Source organism: Branchiostoma lanceolatum, chromosome 1, assembly GCF_035083965.1.
Source record: "Branchiostoma lanceolatum isolate klBraLanc5 chromosome 1, klBraLanc5.hap2, whole genome shotgun sequence".
In the NCBI taxonomy this organism is placed as follows: Eukaryota; Metazoa; Chordata; class Leptocardii; order Amphioxiformes; family Branchiostomatidae; genus Branchiostoma; species Branchiostoma lanceolatum.
This window is the reverse complement of record NC_089722.1, coordinates 27,354,990-27,374,141: the sequence shown is the minus strand read 5'-3', so window position 1 is coordinate 27,374,141 and position 19,152 is coordinate 27,354,990. Positions and strand designations below refer to the sequence as shown.

Sequence of the window (19,152 nt, the reverse complement as noted above, 5' to 3'; positions counted from 1 at the left end):
CTTGTATTCTTTTGACTAAGATATGGAGGTTTTTTTTTCAAGCCCTCACATCAGCCTTTAAGTCACCAGAAATTGATAAAGCGAAACGGGATATCCGTGAATCGTGAGTTCCCAATGATCTGCTACTTAAAACGAATGAAACACTGGTTACAAATGATGAGCTAGCTTTATCTTAGACAAGCTGCGAATGAGACTCAATATCTGATTGGTCGAAATGTTGGCCATTTCACTCAGAGTACCAATCAAAAGACGTATTACATCCTTTATCGAATACGTGTCCAAAACAGGTCAACTTCCGGGTTTTAATGTACGTGTACACTTCAGATCAATCTAATCTCAATCTTTCGGCTCTACATTCACAAACCCGACAGAATTCTGCATAATTTCAGGACGAGTGAACAGAACTAACGGCCACAAAGATGGAGGGACGATACAACATGAAAAGTCCAGGTAAATCGGCCAGTTATAATGGGGGAGGGGGGCGGTAGTCATGGATTCTATCATATATTTTTAAAGTGTCATATTTCTTAAGTTTCAAGCACAAACTTGTAGATATACGAATGCCGAGGCAGCTACGTCATTACCAGGGGAACTATCATCACAGCGATTTGACGGTATTTCTGCAGAAAAAATGAAATTTGTCTTTTTGATATCAATAGTTTGTTGAAATCTAACAAGTTACAGTTATTTTCAGCACAGTAACTTGCTTGTCTAACGTTACATGTATATCCATATGTTTTCATTTTGGTACATATGCGCAAGAATGATGATGTCTACACTAGATGCATTAGAACACTTGAAACATGACAATCTATTGACCTATTTACAAATACAGGTTGTTTACTTTTTTAAATGATTTTTGCTCGCAGCTGTGAAGCGGTTGATGAGGGAGGCTAAAGAGATGCACGAACCTACAGAACAGTATTACGCCCAACCACTAGAGGTGAGGTACTTTCATAGGAACAATCTGTAGTTGTAGAAGCACACTAGATGTGATCATGAGTAAGTTTACTAGTAGGGTTGTTGACTAAAAGCAGAGATCCTAAATGCTCAATTCCAATCAGTGTTCACTAGAGAAACCACAAACATACCTACACTACAACAGCGAGGAAAGAAGACAGAGCTCATGCCAAGGGTTAATATCACAAAACCCGGAGTCTTAAAACTACTACAGAAGCTTAACCCAGGAAAAGCTAGCGGTCCTGATGGCATTAGCCCCCACATCCTCAAAGAACTCTGTGAGGAGCTTGCAGACCCCCTTACTCGCATATTCCAAAAGTCTTTACAGGAAAAAACTGTCCCGGACGACTGGAGACACGCAAATGTTGCTCCCATTTTTAAGAAGGGACAGAGATATGACAAGGCCAACTATAGGCCAATCAGTCTCACCTGTATATGCTCAAAGATTATGGAGCATATCGTCTGCAGCAACCTTATGAAACACGCCGAACACCACAACCTCTTCTATAAACTTCAAAATGGTTTCAGACCTGGAAGATCGTGCGAGACCCAATTACTAGAGTTCATCCATGAAGTCACCACCAACATGCAAAATGGCCTACAGACAGACGTTTGCGTGCTCGACTTCTCCAAAGCCTTCGACAAGGTCGGCCACAAACGTCTCATCAGAAAACTGCAGTTTTATGGCATCGAACCAGAAACTCTGGGCTGGATAGAGGACTTCCTCCACCAACGCACCCAGTCTGTGGTTGTCGAGGGTTGTACCTCCAGCAAACTTGATGTGCTATCAGGTGTGCCACAAGGATCGGTATTAGGTCCGTGCTTGTTTTTGTATTATATAAATGACATAACCGAAAACCTACAATCCACTGCTCGCTTGTTTGCAGATGATACCATGATTTACATGACAGTGTCCAATCACATGGATGCTCAGAGACTCCAAGCCGACCTAGATTATACATTAACTAAATGGGAAGAAAACTGGAGTATGGAATTTCACCCAGACAAATGCGAAGTTCTGACCATCTCTAGAAAGAAAACACCCATCATATACAATTACACACTACATGGCCATGTTCTCAAACATGTGAGTAGTGTCAAATACTTGGGAGTGACAATATGTAAAGATCTGCGCTGGGATCAACACATAGACCAAGTAGCCTCAAAATCCACTAACACTTTGAACTTTCTGAGAAGGAACATAAATATCTCAAACCCAAATGTGAAGGCTCGGGCATACAAGACTTTAGTGAGGCCAATCTTGGAATATTGTCAAACAGTTTGGGATCCATACACCCAAAAGAACATCAGGAACTTAGAAGCTGTACAGAAAAGAGCGGCACGCTTCGTGCTCCACCGTTATCGGAGACAGTCCAGTGTTTCTAGTATGCTGACCACACTTGAATGGAACATGCTGGCAGAGCGAAGACGGCAGGCTAGACTCCACATGTTTTACAAGATTCAGAGAAATATTGTAGCATCAGAGATGCCCCTCACCACCAAAGGACACAAAGTACCAACGCGCACCGAAAACAGTCTGGCATACCACATACCAACTTCAAAATCAGACTACCACTTGAACTCATTCTATCCAAGGACAGCACGCGAATGGAACACTCTACCTGAGTATGCTGTCAAGGCCCAGACCCTAGAAGCCTTCAAGACTACCCTACATTAACTCTTTACTCACATTGACGGGTACTCGCCGTCCCCCAGCACCGGGAGACGGTCAGGGAGTGGCACCCCTGCCCTCTGAGGAGCCAGGGGACAGAGAACACCGGACACAAAACACAAATACTAGTAGACTGCGAGCAACCAGTGCCCTAATTGACCTTGACCAAAATACTGTGCCGTAGCCCTCAGCATGATGAGGTTGTGCACATAATCACAAGAAGAAGAGAAGAGAAGAAGAAGAAGAATAATAGAACCTAAAGGTTCTGGGTTCGAATCCCAAGTAAACCCAAAATGTTGTACCCTTGGGAACTTACTATATATGTAACTTAGGTTCTTATTAATCTTAACACCTATTTCCTCACTCCACTCATAATATGATATTACAGCTTGTCCGTTGGTTGCCCTAAAAATGTGATTTGACTATTGAGTACAATAGTTTTCAAACATCAGTTTTAAAGTACATATACGAGTAACGTTAGTTCACGTAAAACTGGGAATTTTTTAATACAAGTTAAAACCAATCTGGCTGGACAATAAACCATCCTTTTTTTCTGTTACTAGTATTCTGTCAATTAAAAATTTATCATGGATTACCTTTGTTCTAAAATATGCTATATATGTTGTATTTTCTCCCTAGTCGTGCTAATACCATAATATTGTAATTTGAAACTACCGTCCGCCGCACGCAAAATGACAGTGCTCTCAGACAGGTGCTAACATTTTTCCGGGAGAGAAGATTCGTCAGTAATATCTTGCCGCTATATTAATTAGCTTTTATATAGCAGCTATTGTTCCCACCAGTTAAATTCCCCCCCGCGAGTTTATGTGAACCAACGTTACAGGATTTGTCACATTTTCTACAGTTGTATTATGCCACTCAAAGTTATACAAACAAGGCTATGGTAGTGTTTTGTTCAATACGTTGTGTGATGATTTTTGTTTTCAGGACAACTTGTTTGAATGGCACTTCACTGTCCGTGGTCCGCCTGACTCTGACTTCCAGGGTGGGATGTACCACGGGCGCATCACTCTCCCGCCCGAGTACCCCATGAAACCTCCCAGCATCATGCTTCTCACTGTAAGTTGGTTCATTAAATGATTAAGTAACGCTACATGCTTTAAGCAGGTCCATATTTGAAGATATTTGGTAAGATTTCACATATATGTTATGATTAGTGTTGTGTTTGTGAAGTCTAAGGGTGGGTATTGGTACACAGAACCGATACCAAACTGAAAAATCACTGTAATAAATGGTACAAAAAAAATTTGGTGAACCAGTGTTGGAACTGAATGAAAAGAAACACTAGTACTAATAGACCCTTTCCAAACTCCGTCACCATTTGCCTCTTGCAAGAGCATCATAATCTAGTTCTAGATCTGGTGTGAATGCATGTGATTTGGGGCAACTCTTATTCCGGGAACTTGTTGCAATGGCGTCTCAATGTTACAATAGCAGCGTGTTATCTTCGGTGGGGAGTTGTGCTCCTCCTTGGCGAAATTTGCTGGTTCATCCATTATTCCAATACAAACAAAAACAAAAGCAAAGAAGATGTATTAAAAGTCTTTCCTACATTTCTGTTTTCCCCTTGGATTTGAACCTTGAGCCTGAATGAGCCAAACTTGTACCTAATGAAGTCTTAGTTATCCAACACTTTTTTTTTTCTCATTGCATTTGACTTTGTAATTTCAAGGTCACAGGTAAAGTAAGGATATCACTAAGAGATATAGTTGGTTGGAGACATAGTTTCTACATTTGAAACACCTGGACTGTACAAGAATACCACCTGACAGTTATCATAAGAACTGCAGGTTGGCAATATAGTTCATACTAGCCTTAACCCTGTTATGTATTTCTTTCTACAGCCCAATGGACGGTTTGAAACTGGGAAGAAGATTTGTTTGAGCATCTCTGGACATCACCCTGAAACATGGCAGCCTTCTTGGAGCAGTAAGCAGATCTTATATATGATACAATCTGAAATAAATTAACATAATGACATGTATAGACCTAACAAACAGTTTTGAAACTTGATTGCAGTCAATCATATTTCCATTGTTACATTATTTATTTATTACCCTTTACAAAAAAATTGATTTTAGTTTTTTACAGAAATTGAAAGGTTGCCCACCAGTGCTGCTTGTGTGAGTGGGTCACAAAAAAACAAGAGCTGAAGTTTCCCTTGATCATTTTTTATTGTTGTAGAATATGCTTGTCTCTGATCGACACATTTTCATTTGTTTGTACAGTTCGTACCGTCCTGTTGGCCATCATAGGCTTCATGCCCACCAAGGGAGCTGGCGCGATTGGGTCCTTGGACTACACACCAGAAGAGCGCAAGATACTGTCTAGAAAGTGAGATGTTATGATCACCATTTATTTTCTTCTCAAAGAGTATGAGGGCAATGTGAGGGACCTGACTTAGCATTAGAGTTAGGAGGTCATGTAGACATGGGTTGTACTTTCTGCTTTCATCAAAACGTTTAATGTGTAATTGTGGTGTTCTCAGGTTTCCTGATGGTGAAATTATGGTCAGACAAATCACAGTTAATGACTGTGGCCTCCTGTGGCCTGGCTTAGTTAGTAGTTTTCAGTCTGAATTTTCCACTTTTTTCAAGAATCTGCTCCCAATTCAAGGGTAAGATACAGGGTTAATGCTAGAAATATGAGAATTTACTGACCCTGTTTCCCTGTTTCCCTGTTTGAAAAGAAAACTGCTATCATTATAACTCACAGTCAACCATTGCTATAAATATCTGATGCTGTAAATATATACACTATATGCCAGCAAAGTTTGAAATATATTCCCTGACCACGATGTATACATTCTAATAGTTGCTTTAGGGTTGCATATTAGCTGTATCAATTTGAAGTTATGTCTAAGTGGTTTTCATAGATACGTCAGAGATACAAAGTGTATCAAATTAACATGTTACTAAGGCCATGCTCTTAAATGACATCAAGGGTTTCTTAGGTATTTATAGACAAATATTGAATCCTCAAAATGTGTGGCATCGTGATACTCAAATTAACATTGCTTCTGCCTTAGATACTGTAAATGCAGAAATGTTCACGGTGGTTTTATGTTCACGCTTTTCGCGGTGAACTCTTTACCGCAAACTTAAAACCATGTATAGCAAACAGCCGTTGCATTGTGTGACGGTTGCACTACTAATTGTTTCAAACGCGAACTCAAAACCACCGCGAACACTCCATTTTCTTCCTGCATTTCTGCATTTACAGTATTGCACGAAAATATTAGAAGGAGAATACTGTAAATTTTTAGCTTCATGCATTTTTTTTAAGTACACAGTTTTTCACAGTAACCTCAGAAGACAAACCTCATTTTCAATTTCTAGCTATTGCATCAAGCGAAGTCAAAGATACTGTTAACTCTTTTTTTCTCACCATGCCCCAAATGTAAGCACTGTGAACTTACACAATGGCCTCGTGTTGGCGTAATGGTGGCTTCATATTGGTGTAACGGTTAGGTAGTCTCCAACCAGACCCAATAGATTGCAAAGACCGTATCCAATTGGAAGAAGGAGCTTATAGTGCAATCTAAGGTCTGGAACAAGTCGGTCTGAACAAAGGCTATTAACATCTAATTGTTACCTAATCAAACTGTGCTTCTGTAAGTGAGTTTATTACTCTCTGTCCGCACGGGCGTGCGGCGCCATGCCGGGCTGACACCTCCAGCTGCAGGCCGCGACTGAGAGGCCGTTCACTTGGGCAGAGCTGTACCGCGAAAATTAAACTTCCCAGGAAAAATAAACTAAATGTTGCCAACAGAAAAGACTTGGTCTCTTTTTCAAAATCAATCTGTTACGAAGATCGCTACCAAAACTGCTTCAATCGTCACAAAATGCGATCAATTTTGACCGCCGATGGGTGAAAGAAACTGCTATTGTGAGAGCTTTTTACTAGGCTCAACCAAGGCGCGAACCTCCCACTGGGACGTGCGCGGGTGACTGGGCTTGGTCATAAAAAGATTAGTACCCCGGACATTCGTACGGCTGTTAGCATTACAACGAGGAGGGGCAGCGGCACCTTCATTGAATAGAAATGCTCCGCCCTGTTTGAGTTGTAGCAGACCTTGGGTTGGCTATGAAAACTCCTTCTGCCTGTTGGATACGGTCTTTGCCAACCCGTAGGTCTGCTTGGAGACTAACGGTTAGGGTGCTTGGCCCAGAGGTCCTGGGATCAAATCTCTTGACATTTCACTGATACTGTGCCCTTTTGAAAGGCAACTTTTCATGACTTTCCTCACTTCACCCAGGTGTGAGAATGGGTACCTGACTTTGGTTGGGGAGGTTCATTCAGAAGGCTGAGGAATGAGAGGGCTAGGCTCCTTCTTCCAGTACTGTGCCTTAGACACAATGGATAACAACCCACTACCCCTACGGTCTCAAATAGGGTATGGGACTATCTTTACCTGTGAATCTTTTCCTGATGCAGGTCGCTGGAGTGGAAGTGCGATGCGTGTGGAACCACCAACAAGACCATGCTAAAACCTCCCTCCAACCACCCCACAGACGCTGACAGGGAAGCCCAGGAACTGGCCTCGCAGATTAGCTTCAAGGTCATTGCTATCAATCTTGTCTTATATACAGTACTGGGCTAAACCTATAGAAGGTATAACGCCCAGGGGTGATAATAGGGTGGCCTGGAGTGATGGTGGTTTCATGTGAATTCACCTGATCCTCTGGACCTGAATACACTAAACTGCACTGTGTATGAAAATGGACTTTTCCTCAGGCAGGTGTTTTCTTTGAAGTTTTTTGCCATTTTTTTACATTCAATGTTACAGAGTTTGAGTTGTGCAAGGTTTTAGTTGAAATAGCTATATGTTTATTAGTGTGTATTATACATGTTCTTGGTATTCATTTGCACATACATTATGTTATACCTACCTTTCAAGTTATATGGTTTGAGTGTTCTGAATATTATACAGTCAACTTAAGATGATATTGAAAGATCCTAGCATAATTGATTAATACCTATAGTAATCAGCTGCTTGTATTCAGTTCTTTATTGCATATATTTCATCCACAGGGAGAAGCAGAAAAAGGTAAAGACCAATCTGCAGCTGGAAGCACCAGCACAGCCCAGACCACACCTGCAGACGGTGACCCCACCACCCAAGGGTCAGCGACCCCATCTTCCCAGGGTGCAACAGGGACGCAGGCCCCACCCGGCAACCCTGTCCCACCCATGTTTCCCTACATGGTGCCCCCTCCTTATGCCATGTATGCAGCTGGCTACCCCAATGCCATGCAGCAAATGGGTGGTGCAGCAGCACCCCCACAGTCAACAGATGGTACTGCAGCTCCACAGCCCACCACCTCCAACACTAATCTATCCAGCCACCACAGCGCTACCACTCCGCCAGCGCAAGCCAGGACCAGCGTCAGACAACGAGCCGTGCACGCAGCGAATAACCCCGCCTCGGGGGCTGCCCGGCAACCGCCACGGCAACAGCAAGTCAGCGCCGGCTCCTGTTCGCTCTTCCTTATGGTGGTCTTAACATTGTCCATAGCGTTCCTTATACTGAGAAGGGTTTACCTTGCAAATATGTGGAGATGGGACTATGAGCTTTGACACTAGTGGTAGCACTATAACACAATTTGTTTATTTCTGACTGGTTTAGAAACTGTTTTTAGGGATTAGTATGTACTTGTATTTATAAACAAGATGAATACAATGTCATGTACAAGGACTTACAAGCCATGATTAAGGGGAAAATTTAGACGGCAAGATTTAAAGGAGCCCAAAGCAGTTTTAAAATGTTGGAAGTTGGATTTCCAAATTAAATTTTCTAGTGACGGACCTTTCTACACATAGTATTAGTTTAAATAGCAATATCCCATTGCATATCAACCTTCACAGAGCAAAGATGCAACGCTGTTGTGTGGTGAGGACTAAATTGAGAATCTAGGCCCTGAGTTTTGGTGCATGGTCCCAATATATACATTCAAGTGACTCTGGTGCCAATTGTTTCTGTGCTTTTTTTTAAACCCCAAAGTATGAAATCATGATAGAAATGTGCAAATATAAGCAAGTAAATGTTGACATCATACAGATTGCCGTATCCAGAATATTTCCAGTTTTAACGTTCTAAAAATTGATTCGGGCTCCTTTAACATGATAGAGTTAAACATGATGATAGAATGAAATATGTATTAGCCAGGGTGAAATAAAGATAAAATAAAGTGAAAACTATGTGCAGGAAGATTAAGACTTCTCAATATTGAAGTTTCTAGATCTATTTCTTGAATTTGTAAATCCATTCTGACAACACTTTTCTGACTTCATATGCAATATTGACTCATTCCAAGTATTTTTTTTTTTCCATTTTAAAGTTTTATTTCAAGATAGAGAACAGTATGTGGGCACACAGGTAAGGAATGGAGTTGTCAAGAAATAGGAAATAGGAAAAGGGTTTGGGGGAGGGAAATGTGATATTTGTTTCACTATGGAAACTGGCACAAAACATTGATAAACAGAACAGTTTTGATAGGAACCACGACATAGCATCCCATTGCAACCATCAGCTTAAACTCTGGAACGATCAAATTTCAATTGATATTAATAAAGTTAGTCTGATTCATCAAATGTCTAGAGGGCCAATCAGTGGGAGGGCCACATGGAGTGCGATTTAATCAGGCTAGGGTATTGGCAATTCTACATTGGAAATGTGATGCCATAGAGGGATAGATAGATAGCTGATATTCTTCATGATTGCTATTCAAGCATGCATGTGCAAAAATCTGTGCATTTGTAGCAGCACTTCCCAACATTGTAAGATATACCTTACTGCACTGTCTTATTGAAGACTAACATCAATACATACACAGTAACATGATATAAGTTAAAGTGCACTCACACGTATCATGTTTATGTGAATTCTGGGATTGTATGGTAAGGTTTTCATTATCATAATAATGTTCGATTTACAAACATACATGTCCTAAATCACAAGATTATATTTATCCTTCACATGTTCTTGTTATTTGTACAAATTTAGGTCACCAAGTAATCAAAAAGCTAAGATGCTTCATTTTTTGGAAATGTTAGCTTTTTCTTGTTGCGAGTGTACACTGATTGACTTGGAGATTAGATTTATAACATGCAAGCAGGTAGCATACAATGCAAATGCATGTGCTTAGGACACACCAATTTATTTTCTTGATTCTTGGATTTCTGCAGGTGAACAGTGGAGTGGACAGGCAAAATAAGATTTTAAAAGAAGGAAATAGGCATCCTGCAATGCTAACTTAAACAGGAGCCACAAAGTTAAGGCAGCAAAACAACTTAAATATGTGCATTACTGGGTTGATTCGTATCTTGAGTGTTACCCTTTTTTTTACAAATACTTCAATTGTTTAGAATCTCAAAAGAAATTGTGAGTCTGAAAAACGTACCAAATAATCTTTGTTAATCTTTAGGGTGGTCCCTTCCTCGAGTAACTGATTTCCAAGGGAGCCCTTACAATATTATAACAAACCAGGACAATTGAATTGTTCCACCTCATGAAACTGTCGTACATTATATTAGTTTCCTTTTCTATTAGAGCTATAGGAACCTACCCATTCCATATTCAGGTACAGTGGACTGGTACACGTGGCTCTCGTTACATAAAGAAAACGCCAACATCTGATTAGGGTGACTCAAACTAACTTATCATATTTCACAGATGTAATAATTGGGGCAAAACGACAACGGAAGTGAGCACCCACTGCTATTAGGTAACGCCGACTGTCATAATCCTGTTGTAATTATGAGAGGTTATATGATCAAAACGCAGGGACTATATTCATAATCTTATATACAGCATTGTGTGCTTACAAACATGTAAGACTCGTTATGTTCATACCATGTTGATAACAAATACGAGTCTTGTTATAACAAGCATGAAGAAATATTTCTTCATAGTTATAGCGCATGCTACGTGTATATAGCATTTTACATGTGTTATGATTGGCCATGCTGCTAGACATAAACACAAGTGTCGTTTCACAAACCTTAGATGTATTCTAGTACAGCTTCTCGAGCTTCTACTTTTAGCGTCAACTCTCAATTCCGCCGAGTACCCTGAGCCTTTTCGAGGCCTTCTAAAGAATGTTTTGGGCATCTTGATGTCTCAAATGTCCATATATGCCTGACGCGACCTCGGGGATTACTGATGCTGCATTAGTTGGTCTCTTTAAATTCAGAATTTGCAAAAAGAATCTGACGGTCTTAGGGCTTGATATGACAGAGTCTTTGCTAACTACAAGGCCATTGGTCATTGCAAACTGAAAGAATTCTGTTCCACCTCCGTGACTAGGAATGAAGGGAACTTTCCAACCGGGGATTACTGATGCTGCATTAGTTGATCTCTTTAAGTTCACAATTTGTAAAAAGAATCTGACGGTCTTAGGGCATAATATGCCAGGCTCTTTGCTAACTACAAGGCCATTGGTCATTGCAAACTGAGAGAATTCTATTCTATCTCCGTGACTAAGAATGAAGAAAACTTTACAACTGTACTGTAGTAACTGTTGTTCTCCTGTGCTGCAGCCATAAGTGCATACATTTGTCATCTGTTAAAGATTTTCAACCCACGATGGGTCGTTAAGCATACTTTGAGGGGAAGTTTTGTCACTCGTTTCGGCGACAAACCCATATAAAATACGTAATGGTGCTCGTTGTCTGTTTAACGCACAGTTTTTTTTTCAGGATAGTTCGCTGTCGGAAGTGAGTAACTGCAACTTCGAGGTCGTCTTAATTGCCCACTGGCCTTATGGTTATCCCACAAGTGACATCAGTGAACAACCCCCGTCATCCGTGCACTTTGGATTGACGTCAATGACTTAAAATGATTTCCAAACGAAATCAAAGTAATCGAAGATTTACATAAGTTTGCAAATGGGTCATCCAAGCAGGTTAATGGCAGAGCCACGTTAGAAACACATCACGCGTTTATGTTTCCCTCCAAATGTATGAAACGCAATAATCATCTTAAAAATGATGTATATGAAGATTAATCTCTGAAACGGTAGTCGCGGTGCCTTGAATGACCCCTGAAGTACAATGCCCTGGCTTAATGGCCATAACGGCCACCCATTCAGTAGCGCCTGGGACTAAACTAGTAGTAAAAGTACCGCTTTTACGTGACATTACAGGCGTACCGCCTGGGGCACCGGTAGTGGTGGGTTCAACTTCTATACTCCTTCCCACATGCTGAGCGCTAAGTATTCCATCTCAAGCCTTGTATATACAGTCAACAAAGACTCATCCTTCTGGGCAACCTACGGAACCTTTTGGCCCCTATTCTTGATATCGATACTTTGTCTGATCAAGCCTTCATTTATTGATTATTGAGAGGCTCATCCTTTGTTTCGTATGATTTCAATTGTAACATTTTAGGCTTGACTCAGCACTATATTGTGACAAGCAAACGTTTTAAAACTTAGTTCAGGTATGTTGATATTTTCATTGTTTGTTTGTTAGTTTGTTTGTATTGTACGACCCAATTGCTGTTTCTTATTGTTATTGTACTTGTCTACGTAAGTTGTAATTGGTGATGTTTAATATTAGCTTTAGCTAGAGTGCATCACCTCTGTGTCCTGTATATTTTTCTGTTGTTTAATAAAAAAAAGCCTTGTATGACTCGGTCCGGGAATTGAACCCGCTACCTACCACATGCAAAATAACCATTCTATCCAACAGGAAGTGTGCAGATCACTTCACAAACTTATAAAGTTACTATCAGTTCGTACGTTTGTCTGATATGCGTCAAGGGGATCAAGGAGTAAAAAGGAAACGGCCAAACTTGGATATTCATATGATCACAACTTTATTCTACTCCATGTTGTTTCTTCAGCGGTTTGCACACATAACCAATGCTTTCCTGAATACTATTCCAGTAATATCACCGAACAGGTACAAGATTCCAGTGCCTTGAACGTACTTCAAAGGATAAGAAAAATTAATTTGCAGCTGTTTTTTATGTTTTCACACAAGTAACAGCAAACAGATAGAACACATTTCACGTGATTTTTCAGAAGAAAACCTTCAGCAAAGATCAAACCATAAGACCAAGAAGAATGCCAAAACATGCGTCATGAACACTTCCAATTTTTTTTCCTCTTCTTTTTTGAAAATCTGATTAATGCGATAGCCGGTGCTTACAGCAATGTAAGTGGATGTGGACATTAACACTAGTAGAGATAGTCATATTCATTACTGATCTGAGTAGTTTCCATGTGGGCACACATGCCCGGTGCCGTGAAGGTAGAGTTGAGATGGTAGGCCATCACATTGCCGATGATGTTCGGGACAGGTCCGACTTTCGGGCCGAGGCATTCGTGGAGGTAGCATTCGAAAGCGAGAGGTTGAACCAAGCAGGGGGTCCAAGGCTCGGACTGGGAGAAGACGGCTTTGGCAAAACAGTGCTGGACGTCCAAGATGGTGCATTCCCCTGAGGGAAAACGTTCAAACATACGCTCTCAATGTGATGTTCGAAAGGTCTAGGAGAACTACAGGCAAAAAGCATAAATTGCTTAGACCTTCGAATCTAATCTTAAACCCTAAAAGTAGTCTATACATGGCATATTGATACAATACGTTTTGTTGTTATTTTCAGATGATAAACAGAGATGTCTGTGGAACAAATTCTGCCAAATTAAGCAAAGATGTATGCGGGTTTGGATGAGTAGAATTAGGAGAGTTTCAAAATAGAACTACCGCTGACGATAAACGTTTCGATAACTGATGTTTAAATAGAATATCATACTTTGCCTTTCCCGGTTATACTACATTTGAATGCTGTAGAATATAGGCAAAAACACATAATTTGCGAGCAAACGCAGGATATTTCACTCCCATCCCTCCTCAAGCGCGGAGTCTTTTTGACCGACATGATAGGGAAAATGATAAACAATGACAATGCATATGACAGAAGAAGAGGAGACTAAAAGAGATGACGAAACATCAGCTAAGACAATGTATTTCCCTTCCCTTCTCTATGGTCTAAGGAGTAAAGTAGAAGAAACCCACCGGCTGCGTTCTTGTTAACGTCCCGTAGTTTGTCGCCATGGTTGACAGTCCCACAGAACGGCAGGACAGTAGCGATGTACTGCCCCAGGACCAGAGACCGGAGCACCGCCAGGCCTCTCTCCGCACGCCCGGAAGATTCCGTCTCATCGAAGCAGTGCAGAAAGGCCTAGGGGAATGAATCATCACAGCTTGATGTGTATTACCATGACGTGTATGTGCTTCCATATAAGCCACAGAAGTTTTTTTTGCTGGGTGACTTTTAGAAACTGGTCGCTATAAGAACTGATCACGATGTACAACCAGAAAACAGTGCGTAATGCGCTAAAAGGTGCATCCACTATGGAGGCTAGTATAAGAATATACCATTGATGGATAACGTTTTAATTCAGCAAAAGGCGATCAATGTATGGTTTCAGCAGCAAAACTGAAGATATTTTTTACAACAAAATCTTCATGATATCGATATATACAGACACTTTGTTTCAGCACATTTGCATCCGATTGCTTCATGTTATGTAGAGTTAACAAGCAGCACAAGAATAAACAGCACTAAGGTCACTACTTTTGCTTTTGTTAAACTCACTAATATATGTAAAGAAAGAGGCAGACACTGGATTTCGAATATGGTCTAATTCTTACCACTGACCTCTTGTTTGAGTACGTTTGTAAATCTAAGGGCGTAGGTTATAATTATTCCTAAAATATGATGTGGATATTGTTTGTGCGTGTTTACCTTTTCTGCATTGCACAAACGTGTTGGAGTCAGACTACTTTCAGCGACATAAGCATAAACCTGTTGATCCACGCACCGCCGGACGACAGCATCCACGAAAACAAGGCTATCTGAGGATGATTAAATTTTGGTGTATTAACTTATTAGGAAAGAATGATCCATAACAGAGAAATTTTGATAAACGTCACGTGGGCAACTTTATGGGTACATCTTTATTAAAAGTTCAGTTCATTTGGTTTTATCAATAACTGCACTAAGGCAAAAGAGGCCTATAAAGATAACAAACTATTTTGGGACATAATCTTTGCTATTTACGCTGCAAATCGAACATTTCATACTGGAAGAGTGGACGTTTTGGGGAGGGATCATGAGGGTAAATGTGTTCGATAGAAAAATACATGCTAAGCTTAGAATGTTTTGTCGTATCTCCTTGTATTGAGAATATGATGACTACTTACTGAATGGAAGATGCGCTCCGCTCAAAGCCTCTATCCGAACATCTGTGGTCCCTTTCGGCCAAGCCGGCTGTTACAAGAAAATAGAGCAGCCGTACTTTAGAAAAGTTAATACACTGCAACAAAAACAGCTCCCCTTGAGCTTAACAATTTCCTGCCGGTAAATTGACCCTTTGAACCTGTGTTTTTTTTTTTTGAGCGACGTGTTAATTAAATCATACCAGCTCACTAAACAGATTTTCCTTCACTGAAGACGGAAAACTGCATTTCACATGTGACTCTGATCTTACGCATTGGCAAAGAAAACGAATGCGTCATGGACAAAGGAATCGCGTTCTGTTATGTTTTTAGTTCAAAATAATCAGCCAGTCTTGCAAGATCATCAATGCGGTTGAAGGTCTAGTTGATCCCCACTATAGTTATCCTTTGCAAAGCCGTTTAAGACTAATAACGATGATTAGCATCATCGATTTTTCTGAAATAACCGACATTTAAGAGTAATTACGATGATTGGTAACATCAATTTTTCATCATAATCCTTTTCGTCACCTCCCGAAATAACCGTACATGGTCAAATAAAGCAGTCATACGTCAGAAATGTCAATATACACGGCTATAAAACTAGCTCACATCGAGCTTAACAATTTCCTGCTTTTTGAATTTTTTGAAGTTTTCAAGTGATGTGTTTATCAAGTCATACCAGATCACTGAACAAATTTTCCTTCACTGAAGACTGAAAACTGTATTTCACATGTGACTTTAATGTTACGCATTGGCAAATAAAACGAATGCCTCGTGGACAAAGGAATCGCGTTCTCTTATGTTTTTACTTCAAAATAATCAGCCAGTCTTGCAAGATTATCAAATTTGTTGAAGTCCTAATTGCTCAAGAAGCTCCAACGAAGAGGTCCCTTAAGTACATATCCCCAATAGTTATCCCTTGCAAAGACATTTAAGAGTAATTACGATGATTAGTATTATCGATTTTTCATCATAATCCTTTCCCCACCTCCCGAAATAACCGCACATGATCAAATGAAGCAGCCATACGTCAGAAAAAGTCAGTATATGGCCACAAAACTAGCTCACATCGAGCTTAACGATTTCCTGCCGAATATGAAAAAAATACTCTTTGAATCTGAGTCTTCTTTTGAAGTTTTCAAGCGATGTGTTTATCAAGTCATACCAGATCACTGAACAGAACTTCCTTCACTGCTGACTGAAAACTGCATTTCACATGTGACTTTAATGTTACGCATTGGCAAAGAAAACGAATGCCTCGTGGACAAAGTAATCGCGTTCTCTTATGTTTTAGTTCAAAATAATCAGCCAGTCTTGCAGTATCATCAATGCGGTTGAAAGCCTAATTGATCCCCACTATAGTTATCCCTTGCAAAGCCGTTTAAGACTAATAAGGATGATTAGTATCATCGATGTTTTATCATAATCCTTTTCTTCACCTCCCGAAGTAACCGATATCTAAGAGTAATTACGATGATTAGTATTATCGATTTTTCATCATAATCCTTTTCGTCACCTCCCGAAAAAACCGTACATGATCAAATAAAGCAGTCATACGTCAGAAAAGTCAATATACACGGCTATAAATCTAGTTCACATCGAGCTTAACGATTTCCTGCCGAATATGAAAAAATTACCCTTTGAATCTGAGTCTTCTTTTGAAGTTTTAAAGTGACGTGTTTATCAAGTCATACCAGATCACTGAACAGAACTTCCTTAACTGAAGACGGAAAACTTCATTTAACATGTGACTCTAATGTTACGCATTGGCAAAGAAAACGACTGCCTCATGGACAAAGGAATCGTGTTCTGTTATGTTTTAAGTTCAAAATAATCAGCCAGTCTTGCAGTATCATCAAGCTGTTGAAGTCCTTATTGCCCAAGAAGCCCTGACGAAGTTGTCGATCTAGGTACACATCCCGAATATAGTTATCCCTTGCAAAGACATTTATGAGTAATTACGATGATTAGTATTATCGATTTTTCATCATAATCCTTTTCGTCACCTCCCGAAATAACCGTATATGGTCAAATAAAACAGCCATACGTCAGAAAAGTCAATCCACGGCTACAAAAATAGCTCTTCTCAAGCTTAACATCCCGAATATAGTTATCCCTTGCAAAGCCATTTAAGACTGGTTACGATGATAAGTATCATCAATTTTTCATCATAATCCTTTTCGTCACCTCCCAAAATAATCGTACATGGTCAGTGCGAAAGGAAATGACGTCCATTGGTCGTGATATGTTAATCTGATGACCTTGTTATCGGTGAGACGAATCAGAATGAAGCTCTAAGGCATACCCAATCCTTAATTTGACAGTCGCTTCTTTTTTGAAGTTATAGTCAGTGCATGGAATGATGATGATACGCTGTGCATAATCACTTTTTAGAGCAGAAAAATGATAGAACGAAAGTGAAAATATCAGATCAAAGTTTTCATCATTTATTGCCTTTTTTGAGTTAAATTTGCGTATTATTATTGAGACTGAAGACGTTGAATACACGATGCATATAATGATATCTGTCTTTTCTTCCCTTTGTCCTGTTACGTGAAAACATTTGAAAATTCCACTTCATCAAGAACCATATTTTTTACCACTAATCAGTTGTTACAATAATTGTAAACATTAACAGTACATTACATATTCACAAAATATTACCGTAAATGCATTTAAGTTCATTGGGATTTAATTTCGTGGTAGAGAGGAACTATCCTCCAAGCAGAAGAGAGAAACGTTACAAATCGCGACCACTCCTAGCCCACTCGACTAAAACCTCTGCTTGGAAAATAGAGAGAAAATTTAGTGTTCGCGTTGGTATTTAGTTCGTGGTTGAAACAAGACCATAGACGGGTAGAAGAAAAAACAAATATTTTCGCAGTGGCTTTAAGTTTGCAGTCAAGAGGTTATCTCAAAAACCGTGATCATTAAAACACCGTGAACTTAAATGCATTTACTGTTTTGGGCTGTAAACAACCGCAAACAACCGTAAAACTTAAACGGGCAAAAACATTTTTTTTTAGGACAGACGACGTCTTATGTACCGTACAGATCAGTCGGATCAATTGGATTGCTTGGTACTCAGTCACTTAATCTCTCTTCAACCCATTCCTTGAGGCGTCAAGAAGGAAAGAATTTCTTTTAAAAAATGAGAATTAGAATATAGGAACGTTACCTGTTGATCAGGCGCACTGTTGACAACAGCAAGGTACAACAAGGATGAGCACAAACAAGCAGCGAACAGAGTCTTCATCTTGGAAATCAGTCGGTCCAAGTCTTAGCCACTTCCAGTCCTGATGCGACGTACGCTCCTCTTCCTATGAAGCGCCCTCAACAAGTGGGAACATATATGACCCGTTTCATACAGGAAGCTGACGTAAAGGCAATGCAAATGCTGTTAAGTGTTTGTAGGCACATCCTGGAATCGTTGATTAAAAGTGACAGCAGTGCGCGTGAATCGGAATAATTCATTTTGGGTATGTTGGTCGTATAACGGGGGGTGCCCAAATATCGGACGTTTTTTTTACGCGCTGGAACTCACGGCGCTCCATTGCTGGTTGCCAGAGAATGGTCATGTTTTAATGAATGAATTTTGAACACATTCATCTAAAGACCATACTTGGACAAAAAATGTATTCATACTGTTCATGGGCCCTTCATGCTCCGCGTTACATGCGGAAGACGCTGTGAGCCATTTTCACGAATGTACCTTCTGATTTAGTGCTACGCCAGATAGTGTGCCTAACTTCCTACGCTTTGGTAATTTTGCTCTCTTCGGAAGTTAGTGATGAAGTTAGGGAAATGTAAATTAGGCTTGAAGTCTGCTATATTCTAGCTTTCTTTCGACCGGAAAATTTTGACTGTGTGCACTTCTCACGTCATGTGAGAAGGGCTATATCTAGCGCATCCCAGCTCATATTTCCACGGGAAATAGGCTACTACGCGCCCCGACGTACGTATTGAATACGGCCCGACTTACGAAATCATTACGAATAAACGACACCGCTGACATCAACAATACTCCGTCTACTTATTGGGAAATATCTTCGCCATCTCTGTATTCAGTTTCCTTTTCATAGACGGTACCAATCACATGTTAAAGCGTAACAAAACTGTGCGTTGAATCGTTTCGCCACCATCGCGGCCCCCAAAAATGGCGGGAAAACAACGTCGTCAGACGACAGCAATGTTTACGTTGTTTTTCTTTGGTCGGTTTTCTTCTCAACAAACACTTAAAGACCCAAATTTTTAGTGTTTTATGAAAT

General features: G+C 40.2%; 2 protein-coding genes across 2 annotated transcripts; one reads left to right on the top strand and one right to left on the bottom strand.

Moving 5' to 3' along the window:
• Positions 1-229: 229 nt before the first annotated feature.
• Positions 230-9,633, top strand: LOC136446252 (ubiquitin-conjugating enzyme E2 J1-like). Its single transcript, XM_066444594.1, has 7 exons — positions 230-450; positions 870-943; positions 3,581-3,712; positions 4,498-4,582; positions 4,882-4,987; positions 7,091-7,214; positions 7,688-9,633. The coding sequence occupies exons 1-7, from the start codon at positions 420-422 to the stop codon at positions 8,231-8,233; spliced, it is 1,098 nt and encodes a 365-aa protein (XP_066300691.1). The 5' UTR covers positions 230-419; the 3' UTR covers positions 8,234-9,633.
• Positions 9,634-12,473: 2,840 nt separating this feature from the next.
• Positions 12,474-18,242, bottom strand: LOC136428072 (uncharacterized). Its single transcript, XM_066417343.1, has 5 exons — positions 18,063-18,242; positions 14,867-14,933; positions 14,409-14,518; positions 13,676-13,841; positions 12,474-13,097 (listed from the first exon to the last, which is right to left on the bottom strand). Exons 1-5 carry the CDS (start codon positions 18,138-18,140, stop codon positions 12,838-12,840), a joined length of 681 nt encoding a protein of 226 aa, XP_066273440.1. The 5' UTR covers positions 18,141-18,242; the 3' UTR covers positions 12,474-12,837.
• Positions 18,243-19,152: the final 910 nt, after the last annotated feature.